At 43.1% G+C, this 24,598-nt stretch overlaps 1 protein-coding gene across 2 annotated transcripts in view; it reads right to left on the minus strand.

Moving 5' to 3' along the window:
* Positions 1-6,769: 6,769 nt before the first annotated feature.
* znf638 (zinc finger protein 638) overlaps positions 6,770-24,598 on the minus strand; it is a 39,319-nt gene continuing 21,490 nt past the window's right edge. For both annotated transcript variants that reach the window (XM_031895272.1, XM_031895270.1), the window contains exons 10-27: positions 24,466-24,503; positions 23,344-23,397; positions 23,016-23,078; positions 22,715-22,759; positions 22,291-22,343; positions 21,989-22,117; positions 21,330-21,461; positions 20,933-20,974; positions 20,600-20,737; positions 18,381-18,506; positions 16,141-16,178; positions 13,282-15,550; positions 12,513-12,575; positions 11,042-11,921; positions 9,995-10,258; positions 9,447-9,518; positions 7,519-7,637; positions 6,770-7,432 (exon numbers count right to left, since the gene is read on the minus strand). In XM_031895272.1, coding sequence (XP_031751132.1) covers positions 7,388-7,432; positions 7,519-7,637; positions 9,447-9,518; positions 9,995-10,258; positions 11,042-11,921; positions 12,513-12,575; positions 13,282-15,550; positions 16,141-16,178; positions 18,381-18,506; positions 20,600-20,737; positions 20,933-20,974; positions 21,330-21,461; positions 21,989-22,117; positions 22,291-22,343; positions 22,715-22,759; positions 23,016-23,078; positions 23,344-23,397; positions 24,466-24,503 — 4,570 coding nt within the window. In that variant the 3' untranslated portion in view covers positions 6,770-7,387. The remainder of the gene's footprint in view (positions 7,433-7,518; positions 7,638-9,446; positions 9,519-9,994; positions 10,259-11,041; positions 11,922-12,512; positions 12,576-13,281; positions 15,551-16,140; positions 16,179-18,380; positions 18,507-20,599; positions 20,738-20,932; positions 20,975-21,329; positions 21,462-21,988; positions 22,118-22,290; positions 22,344-22,714; positions 22,760-23,015; positions 23,079-23,343; positions 23,398-24,465; positions 24,504-24,598) is intronic.

Genomic DNA, 24,598 nt, shown 5'->3' on the forward strand with positions numbered 1-24,598 from the left:
GCCTGTTAAAGTGCTACTGCCCCTATTCTGCAACTCCCCCGGCACAGCCAAATGGACTGGGTTTGCTACAGGGGCGGAACTACAGAGGAAGCAGACCCTGCGGTTGCAGAGGGGCCCAGGAGTATAAGGGCAAAGACACACGGAGCTACTAGTAGCAGCTACTTGTCGTGGCTACTAAAATAGACAATGCTGATCATTTACTGATAATTGTCTCTACGTGTGTTTTAGGGTGAAGACACACGGGGCGATTAGTAGTAGTTGCGGCGACTAATCAGTCGCTGCGATGGTCATTATATTCTATGGGTGAAAAGTTGTGCGATTAATCGTTGCCACTTTATTAATTAAAAGTTGCGGCAACTAATCACCCCCGTGTGTCTTCGCCCGTAGCAAAGGTAATTCTCAGTATTGTCTGTGGCAGTTTCTGGCATTTAGTAGCTGTGACAAGTAGCTGCTACTAAGTAGCTCTGTGTGTCTTCGCCCTAAGACACCCATTAAAGCTGGCCATACACACACTGATATAATCATTCCAAACAAAGTTTCATCCGATTTTCAGATGGTGTGCGGCTGCGATCAGTTTAATTGATCAGACAGGTTAATACATTTCTGTCGGATAAAGAGAATATCTTTGCTTGTATTGTCTTTTCCAGGGCTGTCCAACTGGCGGCCCGTGACCCCCCTATGTGTGGCCCCCCACCTGTCTGGCTGCTTTGATGGTTTACCTTTGTGTAAGCTTTAAATGGTATCAGTACTGAGATTAACTGGCCCCCTTCATGGTTCCACCTCAGATTCAGGCTGTAAACCCCCTGTATTGTTTAATCATGTAATCCCCTGTGTTGTTCACACCTTTTAATCGCTCCATTATTCACCCCCTGCAGTGTTCACACCTCAGGCTCAGGCTGTAATCATCCCCATTGTTCCCCTGTTCACACCTCAGACTGTAGGAGCAGTAGAAACCTACAAATAAATCCTGCACACTGCAAAAAACATATACTGAGGTGGTACTGCAATTAAAATGTTTTTTAGTATATAGTTATTGTGCAGACTGTAGGAGCAGTGCCAGCACACAGGCAGCATAGGGCAGGCAGTGTATGGCACACACAGGCAGGGTAGGGAAGGCAGAGTATGGCACACACAGGCAGGGTAGGGTAGGCAGAGTATGGCACACACAGGCAGCATAGGGCAGGCAAAGTATGGCACACACAGGCAGCATAGGGCAGGCAGAGTATGGCACACACAGGCAGCATAGGGAAGGCAGAGTATGGCACACACAGGCAGCATTGGGCAGGCAGAGTATGGCACACACAGGCAGGGTAGGGCAGGGAGGGTATGGCACACACAGGCAGCATAGGGCAGGCAGAGTATGGCACACACAGGCAGGGCAGGGCAGGCAGAGTATGGCACACACAGGCAGGGTAGGGCAGGCAGAGTATGGCACACGCAGGCAGGGTAGGGCAGGCAGAGTATGGCTCACACAGGCAGCATAGGGCAGGCAGAGTGTGGCACACATAGGCAGCATAGGGCAGGCAGAGTATGGCACACACAGGCAGCATAGGGTAGGCAGAGTATGGCACACACAGGCAGCATAGGCCAGGCAGAGTATGGCACACACAGGCAGGGTAGGGAAGGCAAAGTATGGCAGGTTTTTGCTGTACTACCACCATTAATATGGGTATGGTCATGTGATAACATAGGTGTGGTTTCAAGTGGGTGAGGTTTAAAAAAGGGGAGTGGCCAAAACTGGCTTCCATTATTGGCCCTCCACCATGTAGGATGGAAAAATTCCGGCCCTCGGCACCATAGAAATTGGACAGCACTGGTCTATTCAATTATGTCTTTGAGCGAACTACAATGTATTCCCAGGACATGACTTTCATACGTTAATGGCCAAAACATCGGCAGATTTATTTTTTTAGGACTTATATGCGACAGTTTCAGCCTGAATGTTAGCTTTAAGGTGGCCATACACATACCAATTACGATCTTTCGATCGTCTGTACCCTTCACTGACATTCAGGGCTGAATTGTCAGATATGGAGGCAGCACCAATAGGGATTCTACCCCTATCTAATGATTCAGCCCTAAACACAGATTTTGCTTGGGTGCCTTCAATGGTGTCCGATCAAAATCTCTTGTCCCGCCCGATCAATGAGACTGCTCATCGATCCACCATACACACCGAATATCGTAATAAACCTTGTCAGTGAGTGTATGGCCAGCTTGTATTATATTGTTGCATTAAAACATACAATCGATATCCAAATGTTCCTCATAAAAGAACTAGAATCTAAATGTGTATGGCCAGCCTATGACCACTGTCACAGTGGCACAGATCCTATCTGATCCCCCCATTGTAAGCAGCAGTCCTGCCCTGCTTTATGGCTGAGATTCTAGCTATCTGTATAACAGAGCATTCTGTCACAGTGGCACAGATCCTATCTGATCCCCCCCATTGTAAGCAGCAGTCCTGCCCTGCTTTATGGCTGAGATTCTAGCTATCTGTATAACAGAGCATTCTGTCACAGTGGCACAGATCCTATCTGATCCCCCCCATTGTAAGCAGCAGTCCTGCCCTGCTTTATGGCTGAGATTCTAGCTATCTGTATAACAGAGCATTCTGTCACAGTGGCACAGATCCTATCTGATCCCCCCCATTGTAAGCAGCAGTCCTGCCCTGCTTTATGGCTGAGATTCTAGCTATCTGTATAACAGAGCATTCTGTCACAGTGGCACAGATCCTATCTGATCCCCCCCCCCCATTGTAAGCAGCAGTCCTGCCTGCTTTATGGCTGGTTCCCAGGGTTATACAATATACTCACACATCAGTTAGCATAGCAGTTTCTCTGAGGACAGCACAGAGAGGGTGTACACCCGCTCCTCCCAACTCCCCTTGAGCCAGGCAGGATCAGTGCCACCGGTTCAGTTGCTCACTCTGTGGAACAGCTAGCTGGATACCACACTCCTCAGGCCCCACGGCAACTTTGGATCAGGGTTCACTCTACCTGCCTCCTAGGTCTAAACCGTGGCCCTACACTAAGGCAACAGTGCCTGTCTGGAAGGGTACTCCCACAGCTACTTTCCTCTGAGCCAAACTGCTCGTGCTCTCTTCCCTCACTATCTCACTTTCCTAGAAAGTGCTCCACAAAACTTGCTATCTAACTGGTCCTCATTCACGGGGTCCCTGTCCCCGACTTCACCAGAGTGGCTGACACACTCTGGGGCACATGGCTTTACTGGAGGCCTAGTCTTCTCCCTCCAGGCTCAGAGACTCCTTCCCTTGAGAACACAGGCAGCCAAAGTCTGTATAACAGAGCATTCTGTCACAGTGGCACAGATCCTATCTGATCCCCCCATTGTAAGCAGCAGTCCTGCCCTGCTTTATGGCTGAGATTCTAGCTATCTGTATAACAGAGCATTCTGTCACAGTGGCACAGATCCTATCTGATCCCCCCCATTGTAAGCAGCAGTCCTGCCCTGCTTTATGGCTGAGATTCTAGCTATCTGTATAACAGAGCATTCTGTCACAGTGGCACAGATCCTATCTGATCCCCCCATTGTAAGCAGCAGTCCTGCCCTGCTTTATGGCTGAGATTCTAGCTATCTGTATAACAGAGCATTCTGTCACAGTGGCACAGATCCTATCTGATCCCCCCATTGTAAGCAGCAGTCCTGCCCTGCTTTATGGCTGAGATTCTAGCTATCTGTATAACAGAGCATTCTGTCACAGTGGCACAGATCCTATCTGATCCCCCCATTGTAAGCAGCAGTCCTGCCCTGCTTTATGGCTGAGATTCTAGCTATCTGTATAACAGAGCATTCTGTCACAGTGGCACAGATCCTATCTGATCCCCCCATTGTAAGCAGCAGTCCTGCCCTGCTTTATGGCTGAGATTCTAGCTATCTGTATAACAGAGCATTCTGTCACAGTGGCACAGATCCTATCTGATCCCCCCATTGTAAGCAGCAGTCCTGCCCTGCTTTATGGCTGAGATTCTAGCTATCTGTATAACAGAGCATTCTGTCACAGTGGCACAGATCTTTACTGGCATGTTCTGTAGCAGCAGAGCAACATCAAATAATTGTACAAGAACAATCCTTGGAACTGTATAACACGCAGAGCTCTTCGAAGTGACTATATATTGTGCATTACGCATTACATAGGTATGCAGCCGATCACCTATGACACCTTGTGGCCATTTTAGGCATTACAGTACTGCTTTCAGTAATGGGTATGACTTGTATAAATCCTCTGTATAACTGTAGTGGGTGCCACATTGCCTGACATTCACAATACCAATTGTTTGCCACGTCATATCTTGCAGGACTTTGGATAACACAGTAACTGCACATAGAGAACACATTGGCATCTCAATGCCCCCTATTATGAAATTGGTGGGTTTCAGTCCCTAAGGACTTCTGCATCGCTTTTCTTCACAGACTCTCATATCAGCATTTTGAATCAACTTCTGTACAGGTTTTGGGCCACTGCCTCCCACACCATCCAACCAGATCCAGAAAACCCCAGGTCCCCGTCATTCCGGATAATAGCTCCCATACAAGTCATATTCCCAAGTTTATACAGAGTTGAGTGACCATACACCAAAGCTGCCTGTATATAACACAACATCCATTACCTTTACTCACAGAATCTCAGCAGGTTGAATGGTACTGTAGCTCATTGCCTAGAGTCAGGAATCTCATTGGCTCTTGCTTGGGCTGAGCCAGGTGTATTGCACTTACCTTACCTCTTCTGGTGATGTGATTGGGGGGTGGGGGACCTGTGCTTTTACTTCTCCTTTAAATTGGTTGGATTACCCTCAGAGATGGTGATTATTATACTGCTTTATTCCTACCTAGTTTACAAGAGGCCACTCATGTTCCCTTTATATCAGAAGGCACCTGTAGGTCAAGGATTCTCTCAGAGGTAATGGGTGAGTATGTAGGTGGGCAGGGCCATCTTCCACAAGGAACAGCTAAAGGAGACTTGGGTGCCAACTCCCCCCCCATTGATGGACACTGGTCTCATCCAGGCTGCCCCCATCCAATCTGTGAGGGGCATGAGATCATGTGAAACTCACGGCAGCCATGACACATCAGTCATAAGTTGCGGCTTGGGAGCAGCTTCCCAGCAACGTCCCCTAACGTTCCACAGGCTGTGTGCGCTAAACCCTTCCTTTGTGCAACTTGTAAGCCCAGTGTTACTATATGTGCGCAATGTGATATTGTGAGTCAGGGTTTGGAACAGGGAGGCCTTTTGATTTTGGGATGAGCCGCGTCTGGGTTCTGTGTTAGAGCATCGCTTACAGCTACTTATGAATTAGGATTTATTTGGGCTGGTTATGGAGCAAACTACTCTCTATTGAGAGTGTGTATGAATTGTATTGATTCACAGCTGTACTGATATGTTTTTCACATTTAACTAAAGGGGAACCCCGGCTTACAAAGCAAAATTTGTTAAAGAGCCCCAACACAACACAGATACCCTTAATAAACCTATCACCGTAATCTGTAGGAATAAACACATTTTGATATGCTTAAATCCAGCTGCAAAACAGTTTTTCTCTTTCTGCATTATTTGAAATCCTGGCAGGGGAGGAGGGACTAAAACACTGATGTTACAAATTGTAAAAACTTTCGGTTGGTGTTAACCTGGAAGTGCAGAGTACTGTGGGCAAGAAAAGCTCCGTAACACAGTCTCTGTGCATCTGTAAGTGAATCTGCAGCCTGCCTACCCGCCCACCAGTCTTCCCACTGCACCGCCCACAATGATTTAATTGCCCCTGGTTGGTTGGTTGGTTGCTAGCTACATCACCAATGGATACACTGGGAGGGTCTTAAGCAGTCACAGAACTCTAGGTTTCGCTGCAAGTTTTTAGCTCTCAGTAACTGTTTGTGTGCCGATTACAATTGTGTGCGCTGGTCCAAACACAAGCATTAACGACATTCTGTTAAAGAATTTGGGCAAGCACTTGTTTTATTTAGAAACTTCCTACACAAGGCGGCGTAAGGGCTATGTACAAAAGAATGCAAAATAATCCCGAGCAGAACATTCTTTAAGAATGCTAAATTAACTTAAATGTGTCCCAAAAAGGAAACATATGGCTGCCCTCTGATATACAAGAGAACGCTGGCAGTGCAAGTGGTGCTCTCGGGATGGAACGCCCCCCCTGCCCCATACAGGGGGGCAGTTCCAAGCCAGCCCCCATCATAACTTAGGAAACAAAAAAAGGATCATCTTAAAAATCATGTCATAAAAATAAAAATGTCAGTATTATTTTCCAACAAAATACACAGGAAACGGTATAATTACAACGAGTATATCTGCCGACATCGTGAGCGCGTGGCAACGCCACCGAGGATTCGGGATGGAGGATATAAGCCCATTAAAGGGGAGGTTCACCTTGAAGTTAACTATTAGTATGTTATAGAATTTCCCTGTTCCTAGCAACTTTGTAATTGGTTTTTATTAACTATAGTTTTTGAATTATTTGCCTTCCTCTTCTGCCTCTTTCCAGCTTTCAAATGGGGATCACTGACCCCGGCAGCCAAAGACTAATTGTGCTCTGTAAGGCTACAGTTTTGTTACTTTTTATTACTTATCTTTCTATTCAGGCCCTCTCCTATTTATCTTCCAATTTCCTATTCAAACCACTGCCTGGTTTCTAGGCTAAATAATAGGGATGTACCAAATCCAGGATTCGGCCAAGATTCTGCCTTTTTCAGCAGGATTTGGCCAAATTCATGCCTCTGGCCAAACCGAATCCTTAAAAACACGTAACTTTTTGTCACATAAACACGGAAGTTTAAAATTGGCCATTTAACCCTTTCTTGTCCTAATCTGCATATCCTTCCATCTAACTAGAGTTTGGATTTGATTTAGTTTTCAGCCAAATCTTTTGTAAAGGACTCGGGGTTCGGCCTTATCCTAAAACAGTGGATTTGGCGCATCCCTAGTAAATAAGACTCTGAAATACCAAGTTGCTGGGCAAAATGCCAAATAACTGAAAAAAAAAAAACAAAAAATAAAAAATGAAGACCAATTGCAAATAGTCTCAGACTATGACTGTCTACATAATACTAAAAGTTTATTTAAAGGTGAACTACCCCCTTAATAGCAGGCTTGTATCGCTCCATGGTACAATACCATACAGGTGAACCCCCCACACTTACCAGCTGGACTCCCCAAGAGTACAGGGAACATTTATTGATGTAAAACACTAGAAAAATCAGATATTAAAAAAAAAATGATTTTTCATATTTTCTATCTAGTTTTGTCTAGACTGAGTGCAATTATTTTTTTTTTTTTGTACAATATTAACAACTGTTTAGAAAACAGGTTGGTGAGAAATGAAAGGAAAATGCACTATGGACCCAAAATGTTTCGATTTCTTCATTCTTTTGCCTCTGTTGTTGCTTCTGATTTGGCCATGTGTTTCTGCAGGGAGAAGGAGTAGGAAGAATATGGGGTTAGCAAGCATTCACAGAAAGGGACACAGCGCAGGGAACAGACACACAACTCACCTCTACAGACTGATAATGCCGCAGACTTTTACAGTGTTTTATCTTGGTTGCCTCGTTGATGTAAAACAGAGAGCACAGCTCACAGAAGAATCCTGTCTGAGGGACTAGGAATTCCATACCTGGGTAGAAGGAAGGACATGTTTAGAAGCTAAGACACATTTTAAATCTACACAATCAGTCCAAGTACATTCAGCTGCACATTCTGTAACCTTATGAAGTACAATGAACTGCGGCCTCTGAACCAAAATTTGTTACAGAGCCCCCACACAACACAGGAACCCCTAATATCCCTATCCCTGTAATCTGTTCCTTCATACAGTAGGAATAAATACCATTTTTATATGCTGAAATCCAGCTGCAAAACAGTTCTTCTCTTTCTGCCTCATTTGAAACCCTGGCAGGGGAGGAGGGACTAAAACACTGATATAAACCGTTATAAATTGTAACAAATTCTCCACAGCTTACAGACAGCATGCAGGAACTACATGACCCACAATGCATTGCCCTGTGATGTTCATTTCCTTATTGACATCACATGTGCAGGGAATTATGGGATTGGGAGGATGCAGGCTGAAGGCAGGCTGAGGACAGGCGACTACTGTTACATTTTATTTGAGTCACAAAGTAGTCAGCCAGATCAGCAGGGGAACAGGGGGCGGGGCTTAGGGAACTGTTCCAAACCAGATTACTACATTAAAAATCATGAAAAGGCTGCATATTTTTAATCGATATATATTGCAAAGTTGCTTGAAATTATGTTTACTTTTCAACAAGCTTAAGTTTGGGTGGAGTTCCCCTTTAATTGAAGCATCAAGACCCTCTATGAAATGCTCCCTTTTCCCCCCTTTTTTTGTTCCATTTGTGCCCCCGCCTGCCAATACAGCTGTTGTAAGGTAACCTAATTCATGTATGTATATTTTTCAAATAGTAACAATTTTTCAGTTACTTTCCATTTATAACCTTATTCAACCCTAAGTTCTGGTGGTCAAAAGGGGCTTTGGCAGTGATCTGGCTTACTGAGGGGGGAAAAAAGTTCATTTTTTAAAGTTAAGTTTCAGGAAAAAGTAAAATAGAAAGCAAGCCTTAATGTCTGGTGTCATATTTGGACATAGCTGCATGCCCTCTAGTGGCCAAAACTGGAAAACAGCAGCATACTGGAGTTTGTACCAATAAGTAATAAATAGCCTCGGCTTATACTCGAGTCGGGTGCCATGGGTCCCTCCAGACTAGCACCCTCTGTCCTTTGTGTGCAAATTAGGCCACCTACAACCAGACCCTCCAGTGCCCTGGCCGACTCCCAGTCTCAATACTTATTCCCCTTTACGTGTCCTCCGGGACTGGGTCTGCTGCCAGTTTGCCAATGAGCGTGGGGTAGTACTCATATTGTTTTTGTTGACCCTCTTCTCCACTTACAGAGCTAGTTTACGGTTTTTCTTTTAAATAAATATTTAAAAACATATACCCCACTGATGCCTCAATTTATGTAATTTACTGGTTTTTATTTTGATTATTAAAACTTAGCAGTAGCTGCTGCATTTCCCACCCTAGGCTTATACTCGAGTTAATACGTTTTTCCAGTTTTCTTAGGTAAAATTAGGTACCTCGGCTTATATTTGGATCGGCTTATACTCGAGTATATACCGTAATAAAGAGCAATCCTTTAGTTCAGGATAGAAAGGCCAAACATGCACATTCATGAAACTGACATATTTGAGTGGGAGAGAGGCTCTATTTTGTTTCTTTGTATTGCCCTGCCTCCTAGTGTATAATCTATAAACCATACATCTCCTTTGTCCAGCCAAGCTGGATGCCACAAAACCATTTAAAAGGACATTATTACAGACAATGTGCAATTAAAAACACAGCATGTTAATTAAACTTGAACTTAGAGAAAAGAGACAACAAATGAAATGTTAGCATGCCCTTACCTATTGGAACAGAGGGATTATATGGGGCTAATTTTGGCTTCTTTGATTCAGGCGCTGTTCCTTCAGAATCACCTGTGAATACAATTGTAAAGTTCAATGTTAACTTAATGCTTTCAACTCACACATCAGACACATCGAGCAGAGAATACAAACAGCCAGTCAAATACTGCATTTAAAAGCAATTACCTTTACATATAACTTTAAAACCACTTAATTATTATCATTTTTACTTCTCCCTGCCTTGATCTACTGGCAGTTAAACTGGACCTGATCCTAAGGGAGGGCATTTGCTAAATTACATTAATTGGGTTGTGTTAATAAACAAACAATTTAATAATTTCTTATTAGAGGAATGTCACATTACAGAAGGGCTATAGGAGGCAAACAGCTATAAAGCAATAGCAAAACCTATGGAGACGTTAGTGAAGCAAAGTGAAAAACGTATACAGCCACTCTTAATATTTCCTAATAAATACATATATTTCCTTTAGTATCTAGTGGAGAAAAGTATGTAAAGCGTACAGTATTCATATTATTTTGTGGCTCACCGGTACTGGCTGCTTCTTTCCCTGAATCTGCTTTTTCAGGAGCTGAACTGGCAGGGCTTTTCCCTTTGCCTGGACTCTCTTTAGAAGCTTTTGATTTTGACTCCATGGGGCTCTTTGCAGCATCTGGTCCCTGGGACGCAGTAGAGGAAGGTTCTTCTGCAGTCTCTTTCTTGTCTTTTTTATTCTTGCTGCTGTCGGCGGGTCCCGTGGCACTATCTTTGGGCAGGGGCCTTTTTCTCGGTCTACCTCTTTTTGGGGTAGGCTCTTCAGTTTGGGGAAAAAAAAAAAAACACATGCCGTTAAAACTCAAATATCTAAAAGAGAGGGGTGAAATTAAACCAGAACTCTCTATGGAACAGATGTCATAATTACCACTTTTTTGGGTTCGGCCAAACCCCCGAACCCACCCTGACGGATTCTGCTGAATCCTAAACTGAATCCGAATCCTAATTAGCATATGCTAATTATGATTGGGAAGGGTTAAAAATAAAAAAAAATTCCCCTACAATCTAAGCCTTCCGAATGCTAATTATGATATGCTCATTTATGCTAATTAGGATTTGGCTGGGACCGTGGATTTGGCCGAAACCGAATCCTTCAAAAAAAGGCTGGATTTGTTGCATCCGATAATGCATATAACTCCCAGTATGGATGCACTGTAACCAATTAAAAACCAATCAGCAATTAGCTGTGATTTCTACAGAATAAAAATTAAAGGATACGTAAACCTTTTCAAAAATGAATGTACATTTGATCAGAGTGCATTTTTAAACACTTTTGTAACTGACTTTTCTCGGTCCCACCAATTGATAATGCATTTTAATGGGTGGTTTTCCCTGATTTTACACCAAAATTTGGCCCTGGTGTTCCAAAAAAAAGGCTGTTATTAGTAAAAACAAAATGCCATGGTTCTGTCTGTAAATTGTCAATTCTAATTAGCCTGCACAAACCACTCACTGCTTTAAGCTTGCACATCTGACTGCCAGAGAGCAGGATAATATTGCAGAAATACTAAAACTGAAAGTTTAGCAGCACCTTTTAACTTACTTGTGTTAGTAGCTTTACTTCCAGTTTTGCCTTTTGCTTTTCCACCTGTTTCAGGCTTCATCTCTAAAACCATTGTGGAATCTTCCTCCTCTTCCCCGATTTCATCTACAGTAAAAAACTGGTTTCCTTCATTAAAGCTAATGTCTGCTATAGACTCTGTGTCGTCATCTCCTTTGACTTCATCCAGTGTCAAAAGAGGCTGCTCTTTAGGGTCAACTGTCACTTGGTCCTCAACTTGCGGATCTTCCAAGATTTTGGAAAGGTCAATTTCCTTATCATCCAAGTCATTAAGTTCGACTTTATTCTCTTCATCTTTTGGGTTTGTGGTCTGCAAGGATGAGGATTCTGAAGATATCGGTTCCTCCTCTTCCCCACCAACTTCATCAAGAGTTAAAAGTTGTTCTTTGACAAAGTCCTCGGAAATTTCTAATGGGGCATGAGCTGTGGAAGAGTCACGAGTCCCATCTTCCTCTTCACTTATCTCATCTAAAGTCATAAGCCCTTGTGTTTCTTTAGCAGAAGGCTGATCATCCTCTGCATGGACTTCATCAACTGTTAAAAGGGATTGTGATTCTTTTGCTAGGCTCAACGGCTCACTTGGTTCAGATCCAACAGTGCCATCTTCTTCATCTACTATTTCATCAAGCGTTACGTAGGAGAGGTCTTGCTTTGTTACATGTGGATCTGGACTCCCTGATTTTGCTCTTTTAGCTTCTACAGGAGATGGTTCATTCTCTTTTCTTTTCCCTTTCCTAGATGTGTTTAGTAGTTCAGAAACATCTGTCTGCTCTTCTGCTTTTTTGGCATCTCCGTGTTCCTCAACAATTTCGTCTACAGTAACAAACTCATCTAAATTAAATGGGAACACATCCTCCTGTTCCTAAAATAAAACACATGGAGGATGAAAAATGTCACTTTTAAAAACAAACCCAAGACAAAAAATAAACGGTTTATAAGAAGGGTGTACCCACAAAAATGTATGGTGTGTACATGGACTGAATAAGAGGGTCTGGCAAAAGTGAGAAAAAACTAAGGCCCGCTTCGATTTTAGATCTGCCAATGCATCAGAAAAGGGCAGACTGGAATATTGGTACTGACAGACTGCATTCCAATGGCATCACAGAATGGTCTGTTCAACTACTTCTATATATACTGCAAAGCAAAACCTTTATGGTTTGAGAGAAGTGTTAGTGTTGAGCAGTGATCCCCAACCAGTGGCTCGGGAGCAACATGTTGCTCACCAACCCACTCACCAAAGAATGTGAACTACACGTAGGGTTGCTAGCAAGGACAATTAGAATATTATCACAACTGGTGTTTACTCAATACTATGAAAAAAGGGTTCTTCTGGGAGAACATTTATGATTGTTCCTTTGCCCATATGACAAGATGTTATTTTAATCCTTGGCTGACATAATCATTGGATTTAGTCTCATAAAAATATGGGCTTCCCTTTAGAAGTTATTCTCACCTTTTCAGATTTTTTGCCACGACTACCACTTCTCGAGCTCCTCTGTTGTTTTGTTGAAGAACTCTGTCAAACCAAGGTAGAACAATTAAAGCAGAAACTCTTGCTTACAAGGAAAAAGTACATAAAAGATGTTTTGGTTATTAGAGTGTGTAGCTTAGATTTTCCTGGGACCATTGCCAACGTGCATTAATGAAGGGCTAACGAGGGTGACTTATTCATTCAACAATATATATTATTACTACCTTTCCCATTCTACTCTCATCCTTGAACCTTTGTCTAATGCATTCCCCTTCACTATCCTCTTTTCTTAAAATAATCTTAATTCACTCCACTCCTATGTGTCTCTTTAGTTGAATTGTTCCCAACTCTATTTGCAGCATTCACTCTTCTTGTTTCTATTTTTCACTGATCTTCTCGACTACACTGTCTTCTCTGCACTCCTCATTTCTAAATAATTCAGTCTTCCCTTGTTGCGCATAACAATGGTAGCTTGAACACTGCAGGAAGGGTTCATAGCCCCCTTCCCAGTTATGGCTATGCAGCTTGCTTTCTTGTGTTTTGGTTCAGGACCCTGCAGCTTACTGTAAAGTGATTAGTTTTGTGAAGAACAGAAGGGAAAGGTAAATAAGGACACAATATTGGGACTGGCTGTGTTTGGGTGGGAAGGGATTGTGTGTAATATGAATACAAAATAATGAAACAAAAAAGAAGCAACGATCGCAACCCATCTAATGTACAAAAAATGCAATAACCTACAACTTCTACTTACTTTAAATCGATCCTCTTTCGAACGCTCATCCCGGGGGCGATCCTCTTTCAATCGCTCATCCCGGGGGCGATCTTCTTTCAATCGCTCATCCCGGGGGCGATCTTCTTTCAATCGCTCATCCCGGGGGCGATCTTCTTTCAATCGCTCATCCCGCGGGCGATCTTCTTTCAATCGCTCATCCCGCGGGCGATCTTCTTTCAATCGTTCATCCCGCGGGCGATCTTCTTTCAATCGCTCATCCCGCAGGCGATCTTCTTTCAATCGCTCATCCCGGGGGCGGTCCTCTTTCGAACGCTCATCCCGGGGGCGGTCCTCTTTCGAACGCTCATCCCGGGGGCGGTCCTCTTTCGAACGCTCATCCCGGGGGCGGTCCTCTTTCGAACGCTCATCCCGGGGGCGGTCCTCTTTCGAACGCTCATCCCGGGGGCGGTCCTCTTTCGAACGCTCATCCCGGGGGCGGTCCTCTTTCGATCGCTCATCCCGAGGGCGATCCTCTTTAGAACGATCATCTCGAAAGCGATCACGATCCTCTTTGGAACGATCATCTCGAGGGCGGTCTTCTCTAGAGCGATCATCTCTAAAACGGTCATCCTTTTTGTTGCTTGACCTTGTTTCTCTTTCCCAAGATCTAGGAGTAACTTTTGATTCCTTATCTGACCCAGATGACACACTTCTGCTACCACCTTTCTTTTGAGAAGAGCCTGCACTTGGTTTGAAGTTGTTTGATGATTCTGAAGGGCTAGAACGATTGCTATTTGATTTTGGTGTACTGCTTTCTCTGCCAGAAGGCCCCCTTTCAACCGATGCCTTTTTCCTCGTGTCTATCTTTGAACCTTTCTGACTGTCCAATGTTAATGTTACAGAGAGTTCTCCTTTCTGTGGATTGTACTTAGCTGTCCTGTTTAAGTTGCGTTTATCCAAAGATTCCTTTGTATCAGTTGATGAATCTTTGCTTTTTTCCACATTGGCTGACTTGACCCTTGAAGTGCTTGTTTGTTTGCCAGAGCTTGACTTCCCCACAGAGGAATGTTTGCCTCTTCCATGGGAATGATCAGTTCTGGAAGTCTTTGAATTAGTCTCTTGTGTCTCAGTATTGTTTAAGTTGGACTCTTCCTTGTCTGTAGTTTCTAACTCAACTGATTTATTCAGTGTACCTGTCAGTTGTTCACATAACACATTTTCATTTTTTGGCTCGTGAGTACCACATGTTTCACTAACCGTTGCATGGACCTCTGATGGTTCATTTTGAAGGGTTGTAATGTGAGATGAGCTGCCAGAGTCTACACATGATTCTGGTGCAACAGATGCATCATTTGTTTCTGGTTCTTCCATTTCTTCAGATGCGGTAACAAGTTCAACCATACTTGCCTCTGGTTCTTGGATTTTTTGTATATGGTGTTTAAGGCTTACTTGTTCAGGCATGTCATCTTCCTCACATTCAGACTCTACCGAAACCATAACATCTAAGTCCTCAGGTATACAAGGCTTTGACTGGATTTCAGGTTGTTCATCTTCATCCATTGGGTCTGTAGCAGTGCTAGATATTGGTGAGGTAACATCAAGGTCAGGTGCTTCTGCAGCTTCCTCTTCATCATCACCATCCTCAGTTGCTTGAATTCCAAAGCCGAGAGAGAGAAATGCACTACCTGTGAATGTCTTAGTTGGCTCTGGCTGAGCAACAGCCTCTTCGAGTGGACCAGGATTTTCAGTAGTAGACAGTTTCTCTTGTTTTGTTTCGGAAGCATCCTGTACGCCTTGTTGCATTGCAGATTCATCTATAGTTAGGTCAGTCTCTTTTTCAAAAGTTGGAGTTTCTTCCTTGGAAGTCTCTTCCTCATTAGCTTGTTTGTTATCTAGGTCAATCTTCTCCTTAATAGCTAAGGAAGTCTCTTCTTTATTAGTCAAGGTCACATCTTCCTTATTAGCCAAGCAAGTCTCTTCCTCATTAGCCAACTGAGATGCTTCTTCTTTAGCTAAATGAGTATCTTCTCCAACAGGCATATGGGCTTCTTCCTCAACAGCAGGAGACTCTTCCTCAACAGCTGAAGGCTGTTCCATAACAGTCAGAGACTCTTCCTCAACAGCTTTAGATTCTTTCTCAAAACATGCTACAGCTGGCTCATTCACAGCATCAACTGGAGAAGTTGCTGAAACCACAGTGTCAGCGGCAACAGAATAAGAATTTGAGCTTTCAGTTTGAGCTTTCAAGGCCATTTCATCAGCTGTCTGTGCCTCTTCTGTTTCATCCACATTACTTTCAGTCTCAGAGCTTTTGGAGAGAAAATCATTTTTCCATTAAAACAGTAGTAAAATATCATATTTTATATAAATATTATAAAAGGAAGAATAATCACAATAAGGGAAAAGAGCAGTGAAGATACAGTCATACCCCATACATTTGATTACTGCCTTAAGATAGATAATAAAGATCCTACCTCTAGCACATCAATTTCAGTGTAATAAAAAATATATAAGAATCGTTTGCCGCATTAAATCACATTTCCATTTAATATGAGAATGCTCTGTTATACAGATAGCTAGAATCTCAGCCATAAAGCAGGGCAAGACTGCTGCTTACAATGGGGGGATCAGATAGGATCTGTGCCACTGTGACAGAATGCTCTGTTATACAGATAGTTAGAATCTCAGCCATAAAGCAGGGCAGGACTGCTGCTTACAATGAAGGGGGGGGTCAGATAGGATCTGTGCCACTGTGACACAGTCTCAGAAAGCAAGACAGGTCAGCAACTATTTCAAGAGATAAACATTAGTCAAACACAATGTTGTTCAATTTATTGAAAGTGTTCTCTTAATTTTAAAATGTTTTATTATATGGTGAAAATGAAACTGATAACTTACCCTGCTTTCTCTTCTTCCACAGCAATTTCATATTCGTCCTGCAATAATAAAAATAAATCAGGAGGTCTTCTCTAAAGCTAAAGGTTTTTAACCATTTGGTTCAAGACTCTCTTTAAAGTTAAAACTTTTGGTCAGGGCCCCAGTAGCCAATAGCATTTCTTCTGGCCCCTCAGGGTAGGGAGTAAGCCCCAAAGAAAATTATTCTGCTTAAAAGATTTGCCCGAATACCGAACCTAATCTGAATCCTAATGGATTTGGCCGAATCCTACCAAAAAAGGAAGAATCTTGGCCAAATCCCAAACTGAATCCTGGATTCGGTGCATCCCTACATGAAAGTGCAGAGGGCTGCTTCCTGCTGCTTTAACAAAAACTAGGGGTACAGAGTCGAAAAATACATTTTCATCAACCTGTGTCCCATTTAGATTCCACTGGTGAATGCAAAGCAGACAATTTTAATGAGAATGATTCCACCCCCACACACACTATATATTTGAGCAATAGCATCAGCCGTCAGCACAGCAATTTTACAAAAACTACTTTCTTATACAACGTACCGTATATACTCGAGTATAAGCCGATCCGAATATAAGCCGAGATACCTAATTTTACCTTAGAAAACTGGAAAAACTTATTGACTCGAGTATAAGCCTAGGCATCCATTTCTTTTAACACACACCTGCACACTAGCTTGTGTCTGAGTAGTAAGGGCAGAGTAGTAAGGGCAGCGCCGGACAATGTGGTTTCATAGGGACCAGAGCTCACAAAAATCCAACTTGGACATCCCCAGCACTGGTTCTCCTACATGTGCTACCACCAGACTTAGAGAAAGGGAAAGCCGACACAACATGCAGATCCTGCAACAATTCACTGTGGATGGCCTGGCACAGAGTCTAATATATAGAGATTTGCAGACAACTACCTCCCTTGCTTGAATGCTCTTATTTATTGTTTGCTCTTATTTATTGTTAATTGGGGACGAGAATGATTGTCACACATTCCACACCTAGATCTTATGCAGTCTGGCCAAATTGCATTTCCCTCATGCCATGTGAATTTGGTACAATTTCCTTGAATTTGTTAAAATTGTATAAGACATCTGTGGTGTATATATTTTCATGATGGAGCTACATAATTGGTGGGTGTTATGTTCGCTGGATCACCAAAACTGCCCTCTTCAACACCAGGCACTTTCATGTAGGCACAAATGTAGTACATTCTTAATGGCTGAAAGTGACACTGCTGATGCCTTAACAGCACGAGTTGTGTATGAAATATAGGCACCATCAGTGATTTAAAGCAATTGAATTAGATTACACAATGTTAATCCCCAAGAGCAGTACGTGTATTTAATAAAAGATAAATCTGCACTATAAAAATAGCTTTAACAAATGTAAATGGGCAGAGTCGTATATTTTTGCACTCCCTGGGACACGGAGGTCTGACGTAGGAGTAAGGTTGTAGAACATGCTGCCGTCCAGATGTTCATCTACAACTCTTAGCACCCTGGATACTGGGAGTTGTAGTTGAACCACATCTGGAAGGTGGCAGGTTGCTCATTCACCCGATCAAACCTCATATTTTCTTCACAGCGAACTGAGCGCAGCCTTGGCAAGGGAACTGCCAAGGTGCGCCGCCACCCCCGTTACCTTTCCTGCCGCCACGTCGTGCACGCACGGCGTGCGATGGCCGGTAGGTAAGGTAATACGGGGCTGTCTTTACTACTTACATTCCCCTAAACATAAACCAATAACTCGGATTGCTTCATTAATTCCCTGTACTACTTGCCTCCAGTCATGACGCGTGCACAGGGGGTAGGTGGGGGGTGGCGGCGCCCCTTGGCGGTTCCCTTGCCAAGGCTGCGCTCACTTCGCAGTGTGAAGAAACTATGAGGTTTGATCGGGAGAATGAGCAACCTGCCACCTTCCAGATGTGGCGTGCGTGCGCAACGGATAGCCGGTAGGAACGGTAATATGGGGCTGACTTTACCACTTGCCTCGAGTATAAGCCGAGGGTTCCTTTTTTAGCACATTTTGAGTGCTGGAAAACTCGGCTTATACTCGAGTATATACGGTACATGTATTTTACTGTGTAACAGGATACAGAAACTCTGCTTACGTTAATTAAAATTCCTACTACTGCTTCTTATACAAAAAGGAAGTTGCCAAAGTGCTAACACAGGACAGTAAGTAAAATCGGTTTAAAAAATAAGAAGTAGCATTCACATCACACAAAAAGCTTACCTCTGAAAGTTGTTTTTTTGAGGGCAGAACGCACTTAACTGCATTTTCACCAATGGTACAAGGGTACTGAGTCAGAAAACTGTGCATTGCTTTAGCCGCACTTGTGCTGCACATGTGTAGAATGGCCTGTAAAATTTAGAAGACAAATTTTAGAATATGTTCTCCACTGTTGTTCCATATTTTAACACTTGCTGAAAGGCTGGGCAATACAGTTAGTAGGCTTCAACTAAAGGAGAGCAGTCCAACTGGACGCCCAAAGAATGTGGCCTGCCAGGAGCCCTTTGGATGGTATGAAAGTAAATGGCTGGTGGTAAAACATACGAGGAGAGAGGCAACTTTGGGTGACTTCCGAAAAACAAAGAACTCTGCATGTTTTCCCACCAGAGATCTACTTAATTGCATTGAAAGCATTTTGAGCAGATTAGTCGCACACGGTAGCAAGGATTCATATCTTATCTCTATAAGATAACATAGCATAGGAGGAACTGTTAAGGGCTCTGGTACACGGGGAGATTAGTCGCCCGCGGCAAAACTCCCTGCTCGCGGGCGACTAATCTCCCCGAGTTGCCTTCCCTCTGCCATCCCACCGGCGAACATGTAAGTCGCCGGCGGGATGGCAGACGCGGCGGCGCGATTTCGGGAAATCACCGAAAAAGACTCGCGAGTCTTTTTCGGCGATTTGCGCGAAATCGCGCCGCCGCGTCTGCCATCCCGCCGGCGACTTACATGTTCGCCGGTGGGATGGCAGAGGGAAGGCAACTCGGGGAGATTAGTCGCCCGCGAGCAGGGAGTTTTGCCGCGGGCGACTAATCTCCCCGTGTACCAGAGCCCTAAGCTGGCCATACACGTGGCGATCCGACGATGTTTCGTACGACCATCGGTCGCACGAAACATCGTCAGATCCGCCACACACCATTCAGGGCTGAATCGGCAGGTAAGGAGGTAGAAACAATAGGATTTCTACCTCCTTCTGCCGATTCAGCTCTGAAGGGAGAATTTTGGTCAGGCGCCTTCTATGGCGCCCGATCAAAATTTTCTAACCTGGCCGATCGACGAGCCGACCGATTTCAGCAGCTTCCTGCGACATCGGTCGGCTCGCTGACATACCATACACGCACCGATTATCGTACGAAACGAGGTTTCGTACGATAATATCGGTGCGTGTATGGCCACCTTTAGGGCTCTGGCACACGGGGAGATTAGTCGCCCGTGACATAACTCCCTGTTCGCGGGCGACTAATCTCCCCGAGTTGCCATCACCCGCCATCCCACCGGAGAAAATGTAAGTCGCCGGTGGGATGGCACACGCGGCGGTGCGATCTCGGCAAATCGCTGAAGTTGCCTCGCAAGGCTTTTTCGGCGATTTCCCGAAATCGCGCCGCCGCATGTGCCATCCCACCGGCGACTTACATTTTCGCCGGTGGGATGGCAGGTGATGGCAACTCGGGGAGATTAGTCGCCTGCGAACAGGGAGTTTTGTCGCGGGCGACTAATCTCCCCGTGTGCCAGAGCCCTTATACTGACTGTTTTCCCTGTGAGCCCAATACTGGTTCTTTCCTGCTAAGGGTGAAGACAAATGGAGCTACTTAGTGGCAGCTACTTGTCAAGGCTACTAAACCCCAGGAAATACACTGCCATAGATAATACTGAGAATTGCCTCTGCTAAAACACATGAAGAGACAATTATCAGTAAATGATCATCTATTTTAGTAGCCATGACAAGTAGCTGCTCTGTGTGCCTTCACCCTTAGTTTGCATAGTCCATAAGGCTACTGCTACATGGGGCTGATTCTCGACCCGCAGATAAACACTGCCTGCACCTGGGCTAAAGCAGTGACTCTGGGCGCAGGAACTGAAAAGGGCTGATGCCAGCAGAGGGGCTGATAGCCTGCATTTATAAAGCAGGCCAAGAATCATCCCTGTGTGGAATTTGCCTTGTGGCTGTGCCTTTAGTAGCATCATACGAAGGCCACTATACTGATAGGCCCCCCTGCTCGCTGCATATAAGATGAACGCACTAGTGGAGGACTTTTTAAATTGATAAGGAAAGACACAATTAAGCAACTTAAATCAGTTTCAAGATCATAGAGGTTTATAAAAGACTGCTAATATCAGAGTCTCTCTTCAGCTGTTTATACTCATATTGCAATAAACACATACAAAAATGTTTGCTTATTAGAAAATTCAGTACATAATGTTAGACTGGGATGAACTCTTACCTTTCTCTTGTTACTGAAGATGGCATAGTGATCAACTTTTCCAAACCTAAGGCCCACGCAGACAACTGAAAACTCTGTGTACCCTTTCTCTGGCAGATCAACAAGGTAGACAAATTCTTCATAAATTGATGGTGTAATCTACAAGCATAAAAAAAAAATCAAAATTAAACTAGAATTAACACACGATAAAAATGTGTGAATGACTAAATTTTAAGAATCGGCATGAAGTGCAGAGGTAAGAAACAACAGTATTACCTGGCAGCAAGGTGTTGCAAGTATTTTAAACATTTAAATAAATAACCTTTAATGCAGTAATAGGATAGGAAGAGTTACCTTGTATGGAGATTGCTCTATGAGATCGGCAAAGATACGGTCCTATACAAAGGGTGAATAAAAAAAAAAATATTCTTATTTTATACAGTGGATTTTTAAAGGGTTTACAAGAACATGCTACAATGTAGGAGAAAAGCCACAGTACTACAGATTCTACCGAAAGACCTTTTACATTACTTGTCACTGTGCATCAGATGGGGTAATTTCCATTCTATAATGGTGATAGGAGGGGAGGTGCATTTTGACTGTTTTTGTGGGTTCATCTGTTTATGGCTTAATGCATTATGACAATCAGTAGTCAAGAGATTTACATTAACAGACTTTGAACATCATTTCTTATATATATTCAGCAGAAAGTATTCATATTAGAAAGAATATACAGTATTAAACATCTCACCTCATCTTTTAAATCCTTAAACTTTGGAGCCAGGGTTACGGACAGCACATTTCCATTAAGGTTTGATGGGAAGACATCATAAAATTTTATCATGGAATCGACAGAGTTTTTGCTTGAAAGCTCCAAGAGTGCCTTTATAAATGGAAAAATGGGTCATTTAATAAGACAAAGATGCAGAATGGAAATACAGTTTAGTACAGACAAAATATATGAAGCTTGTGTGATATAACTGTACTTCTGTTGTCAGCTATAAATGTCTTCCTTCAGCACATAACAGATTGCTACAGCACAATAAATAAGGTGCAGTGAAAGGATGATAGTTGTGCAATCAGCACTTAGCAAACAGGGCTAAACCTATTATGAGAAGAATAAACTGCTTACTGTTAGACTGCATATATTTACCTGTGACACAGTGTTATCACATGTGAGTGGCTAACCCTCCAATGGTTATCCATAATCATAGTTCTAAATTTCTAAGCCTTTGGTTACACCCTGCCTTTTGTCAATTTAAAAAAATTCTCAAACTCTATTTTTACAAAATATTTCCTTTACTTACAGAGGCCCTTATTACTCCAGTGCTATATTAGACAGGTGATTACGAATGATACTCTGGCAAGCAGAAGTGGAAAAAGCCACCTATACACAAGAGAATCACTTACTTTTCTGTGGGTAGAGATGATGATAATATCATTCACTCCTCCAAAGGGTTTAGCCAGGTTAGAAAGTTCTTCCACAGTGACTGGTGTCTCAGGTAGATTAGAAATAAGGACTACACATTTATCAGCATCCTGAAAATAGTCCAGTTTTAATTAATATACATCCATATACTCACTGAAATGTCATACATACATATAAACAAACAAACACATAAAATGACAACATTAAAAAAAAAAAATAAAGTCTGGCAGTAAACATATATTTTACATGTAAACATTTATTTGTAGAAAAAGTCTAAACACACCTTCATTGGGGGTTCGGTAAGCTTATAGCATTTGACGAATCCAGGGGGTATCACTGGGAAAAGAAAATCAATGCAGACCAAATTAAGCCATCATGACAAGACTTTTAATTAAAAGTTAACAGCGAAGTAAAGCCCAATCCCTGATGTCAATGAATATTACTTAGGACAAAGCACCATCAGGAACCTTCCCCCCCAGCTAAGTGAACTCAACCACTGCCCAGTACCTACAGAGCTGCTCAAAGAGACCCCAAGGGAAATAGAAGCTGGAGAGCTCTGTACCTAACTGTAAAGTTGTAGGGTGTAGGTTTAACCCCATGTGGAGGAATAACATTTGTAGGCACCCGTTGCATTTCATTTAAGCTCCTGCTCTAGGTGTTTACCCAAGACATGAATATAGTGTAACAATTATAGAATATTCACTTACCATCTGGTACTTTAGCTTTTTCGGTAGGTTTTGTATTTGCAGATCCTTTTTCAGCAAAAGATGTGAAGAAAACAAACATGTTAGCTCAGCTAAAATAAAAAATGTTTTATGATAACAAGAATATTTAACGCCCTATTTTAAAACGTTTGCAAAATTATATGGCTGCTGCTGGGTATTAGTGACAACAGAAACATGCTTTATAAGTCATCATGGGTATTTCTTCTTTAATATTTCCAATGATATTTTTATAACATTTTTTTTAGACTAGTTTGTGGTGATGCAAGAAAACTGTAGTACATACCCTGTGTGGTTTTTGTGACCTTTTCCTGGCCTTTTGTAACTGCTGCTCCTTTCCCAGAAGCATCTGCAGAAATATTTCCGGTTATTAGTAAACTCTGCCTTGTGCAACAATGTATTTGTTTTCTTTTTTTAAATATGTTAATGCTTGTAATATAGAAACAGAAGGACAAATCTAATGCTTACAACTATAAGCCCAGCAAAGGCACATGTGCAATTTGGTTGCTTGGATAACAGTGCTGGTAAGAGCTGTACAAATATAGCACTAATTATTATTTCCTTATCATGCTTGCTGGTAAGCTGAAGTTAGAGAAATAAAAACCCAAACTCACCTTTCTTTGCATCTAGCTTTGGTGTAGTCTTATTTTCTGGTTTTGCAGTGTTCACTAAAAAGAAAAAAAAAAAAAAAAAGGATTTTGAATTGAGATCAAGCTGCAACCTTGTTATAAGCTAAGGGGGCCCAGCCTGAAGGCCAGTTAGGGGGGAGATTTGGGGTGAGGCTTATTTGTGCACGGGGCACCCCTAGAACTATAGCAGGGTGACTGTTACCCCAATGTTTCTATATATCTGTAACCTTGTTATGGGCTAAGGGGGCCCAGCCTGAAGGCCAGTTAGGGGGAGATTTGGGGTGAGTGCTTATTTGTGCCCTGGGTACCCCTGGAACTAAAGCGGGGTGACTGTTACCCCAATGTTTCTATATATCTGTAACCTTGTTATGGGCTAAGGGGGTCCAGCCTGAAGGCCAGTTAGCGGGAAATTTGGGGTGAGTGCTTATTTGTGCCCTGGGTACCCCTGGAACTATAGCGGGGTGACTGTTACCCCAATGTTTCTATATATCTGTAACCTTGTTATGGGCTAAGGGGGCCCAGCCTGAAGGCCAGTTAGGGGGGGATTTGGGGTGAGTGCTTATTTGTGCCCTGGGTACCCCTGGAACTATAGCAGAGTGAGTTACCCCAATGTTTCTATATATCTGTAACCTTGTTATGGGCTAAGGGGGCCCAGCCTGAAGGCCAGTTAGGGGGGGATTTGGGGTGAGTGCTTATTGGTGCCCTGGGTACCCCTGGAACTATAGCAGGGTGACTGTTACCCCAATGTTTCTATATATCTGTAACCTTGTTATGGGCTAAGGGGGCCCAGCCTGAAGGCCAGTTAGGGGGAGATTTGGGGTGAGTGCTTATTTGTGCCTTGGGTACCCCTGGAACTATAGCAAGGTGACTGTTACCACAATGTTTCTATATATATATTTAACTTTGTTATGAGCTAAGGGGGCCCAGCCTGAAGGCTAATTAGGGTGAGATGTGGTGTTAATTACTCACAGCCAAGGAAAAGGCTAAAAAATCAAGGGTAATGGCACAATGGGGGTTGCAACAAAACAACTTGGATTGTGGCCAATCAGTTTCACACACATGCCGTTGCCATAAAAAAAGCAACATGTAAAAGGCAAAATGACATACCTGGTAGTGTTGTAGTTTTAACAGGAGTTTTATCAACACTGTGAGAGAAAAAAAAGAAACAGTCCTTTACCAATTCACCAACCAACATCTGTCATTGAAGAACACTAACTAATTTTTCTATTATATTTCTGTA

Source organism: Xenopus tropicalis, chromosome 1 (genome assembly GCF_000004195.4).
Source record: "Xenopus tropicalis strain Nigerian chromosome 1, UCB_Xtro_10.0, whole genome shotgun sequence".
NCBI classification, from domain to species: Eukaryota; Metazoa; Chordata; class Amphibia; order Anura; family Pipidae; genus Xenopus; species Xenopus tropicalis.